The sequence below is a fragment of the Egretta garzetta genome, unplaced genomic scaffold, assembly GCF_000687185.1.
Source record: "Egretta garzetta isolate BGI_Z169 unplaced genomic scaffold, ASM68718v1 scaffold175, whole genome shotgun sequence".
Classification (NCBI taxonomy): domain Eukaryota; kingdom Metazoa; phylum Chordata; class Aves; order Pelecaniformes; family Ardeidae; genus Egretta; species Egretta garzetta.
This window is the reverse complement of record NW_009259860.1, coordinates 756,648-759,448: the sequence shown is the minus strand read 5'-3', so window position 1 is coordinate 759,448 and position 2,801 is coordinate 756,648. Positions and strand designations below refer to the sequence as shown.

At 47.1% G+C, this 2,801-nt stretch overlaps 1 protein-coding gene across 1 annotated transcript in view; it reads left to right on the top strand.

Moving 5' to 3' along the window:
- The window catches only part of ADAMTSL1 (ADAMTS like 1), a 346,871-nt gene extending 344,965 nt beyond the window's left edge, over positions 1–1,906 (top strand). Inside the window, exons 30-31 of the mRNA XM_035895578.1 lie at positions 57–220; positions 1,800–1,906. Of these exons, the coding sequence (XP_035751471.1) occupies positions 57–220; positions 1,800–1,906 (271 nt within the window). The remainder of the gene's footprint in view (positions 1–56; positions 221–1,799) is intronic.
- The last annotated feature ends 895 nt before the right edge of the window (positions 1,907–2,801 follow it).

The window sequence follows — 2,801 nt, the reverse complement described above, 5'->3', positions numbered from 1 at the left end:
CCTTTAAGCCCCCGGAACTGCTGGACCGCCGTCTGTGGCGGGCACTGGAGGGTCAGCCTGTGGACCGTCTGCACGGCTACCTGCGGAAACTACGGCTTCCAGTCCCGGCGTGTGGACTGCGTGCATGTCCCCCCCAAAAAGCCTGTGCTGGAGCATCACTGCTCCTGGAGGCCACGGCCGGCGAACTGGCAGCGCTGCAACATCACGCCCTGTGAAAACAGTACGTTGCTGAGAGGAGAGGAGAGGAGGTGACGCAGCGTGGGGGGAGGAAAGAAGCCAGAGCCATGTCTCAGAAATGCAGCACTAGGACCTTGCAGCTGCCCATACTGGGGAGCATACAGCCTGAATATGTGCAAAATATGGTGTCCAAAATTCAGCGGCCCCAGGGAATGGTGCCCTATGTGGTTTGTTGGCAATGGCGTTAGCGCTGGGACTGCATCCCCTTGCTAATAGCATGTGAAATGGCTGATGTGGTCTTAACTTTCAGTTAATGGTACAGACAGAAAGAAAAACATGAATCACAGACTGCTGGCTATAGTTAAAATACAGTAAGTCTAAATCCAGTGGGAAGACTGATGATGGGAATTCCTGGAGTGGAGGCTGCTTGCTTTCAGGTGACAAGCAACTAATTGGCATGCCAAAGGACTAGAAACGTTGTAAATATTTTAAAAAAAGAAAAAAAAGAACAGATGATGTGCCTCTTTGGTAGCGTTGCCCCACTATGGCAATGCCCGCTTGGGAAACACCAGGCAGTACAAGTTTAAATCACCGTCTTTTCATTTGCCCCAGCTATCACTTCATGTGCTGGTTTTGGTGGGCAGAGCCCACCCTCTAGCATGCAAGCCAGTTGCTCTGTAATCATCGCAGAAGCAGCAGCCTGTGCTTGCCTCCGGCCACACCAACTCTGATGCTCCATCTCAGAAGAGACAAATGAGACTCCTTAGGTCCAAAACTGTGAGCTGAGTTTGGGGTGCCCTGATGGAAGTAGAAGGGCTGAAGAAGCTTTCAGGTACCAAAGCAAGACTTTTGCTGTCACTACAGCCTCTTCATGCTATATAGAAATGTCTCACATCTAGGCAACAGTGGACATTACCAGAGAGCGCTGTATAACTGCTCTGTGACGATCCCCTTTCCAGCCTTAGCATGGGAAGTGGGAGTCCCTCAGGCAACAACACACCCAAGGTCATGCAGGGATACTGGACAGTTTTCCAATCTGGAGCTCAAAAGCAGGAGGCTGAGGACCTTAAATCTGTCCAAATTATACCAGGACCTAAGTCCTAGGGGAGTTCAAAAGTGTCTTAACATCTTCACCTTGGGCTGTGTTCTGCAACACACACATGAGAAGCACAACAAAACACACAGTCAGCTGGGGTGGCACTCCCACACACTGTCTCTTTAAATGCAAAAGGTTGGCCAAAAAGTGCCTTTAAGCTACGCTGTTAAAATAAGTTTCCAGTTTTATTTACTATTTCATCTTTGTTTGAACAACTATTATGAAACTCCTAGAGCCTCCCTAAATTCTGGTAGATGACAAACTGACAAGAGTGTTGGAGCAGCCTCAGAAGCCCTTTCCCCAGGCTCTGAAAGCAAGGCTGCCCACCACATTCTCCTTTGAGCCTTTGGCTGCTTGAAGTTCCTGCTCAGTCTTAGCAGCAAGTCAAGCTTACGTTCACAGTGAGAAATCCCAGCACAAAGCTGTCTTGGTCCCCCTCTCGGCCACGCCATGAAATGTTCTCAGGTAAGAAATCCTTTTTTCATTGCTTCATCACCATTTCTCCTTTTTGTTTCCCCCTCGGCAGTGGAGTGCAGAGACACTACAAGGTACTGTGAGAAAGTGAAGCAGCTCAAACTCTGCCAGCTCACCCAGTTCAAGTCACGCTGCTGTGGGACTTGTGGAAAGGCTTGAAGACAAAAGCAATGAAAACGGAGGAACAAGGGGATCACAGCCTTTGCTTCACTGAGGCAAGGACTTTTACAGAAAATACAAATGGAATGGAATTCTTTTTTTCATTTTATTTATTTATTTCCCTTTAAAAAAAAAAAAAGAAAACCTTTTACCAAATCATTGTTGTAAAGGGACTTGACAAGTTTTCCCTTCTCTGAATCTGGGAGACAGAATGCAGAAAAACACGGTCATGAGGGTAGACCACAAAGAGTCAGTGAGCCCCACGCCACTGGCAATGGGCCTGAGAGAAGCGGGGCTGCCCCGTAATCCATGTACGTGCCTTGAGATACACCAACAGACAATGGGGAAGTGGATCAGCGTAAAATCCTAGCATCACAGTGGACCACCATAGTATGAAACAAATAATCAAACAGCTTGACAGGTATGGGGGTCCTGGAGAAGAAAAAAAAAAAGCCTGAACTAAACATTCAGCTATGCAGTATAGAGCGACTTCATCCATCTTAGGCTACTTTAAGAATACAAGCATATGATTTTGCTTTATAAAACTATTTGTTACATCTAAGATTGGATTCTCTTTTTTTCATTCTAAACCCCCTCTCCTTCTCACACCAGGCCTTCAAATTGTTTCAGTAGGAGATCCTCGTGATCTTTGAGGATCTGGCATCTGGTGAAGCTGAACAACAGCATGTAACAATAGTGAGACTAAAACACAGGTGAAAATGTTCCCAGGTTGTGCTTGTGAGGGAGGATTAGGCATAGGAGGGTTGCCCCCAGCACAGAGGTGAGGTAATGCTGTTAATTATTATCCAGGAGAAGGAGAGAAAGCATGATCTGCTATTGAGAGACTGTAGTACGAACCTGCAAATGCTGTCCTATAGAGAGCATGGGCAGGAAG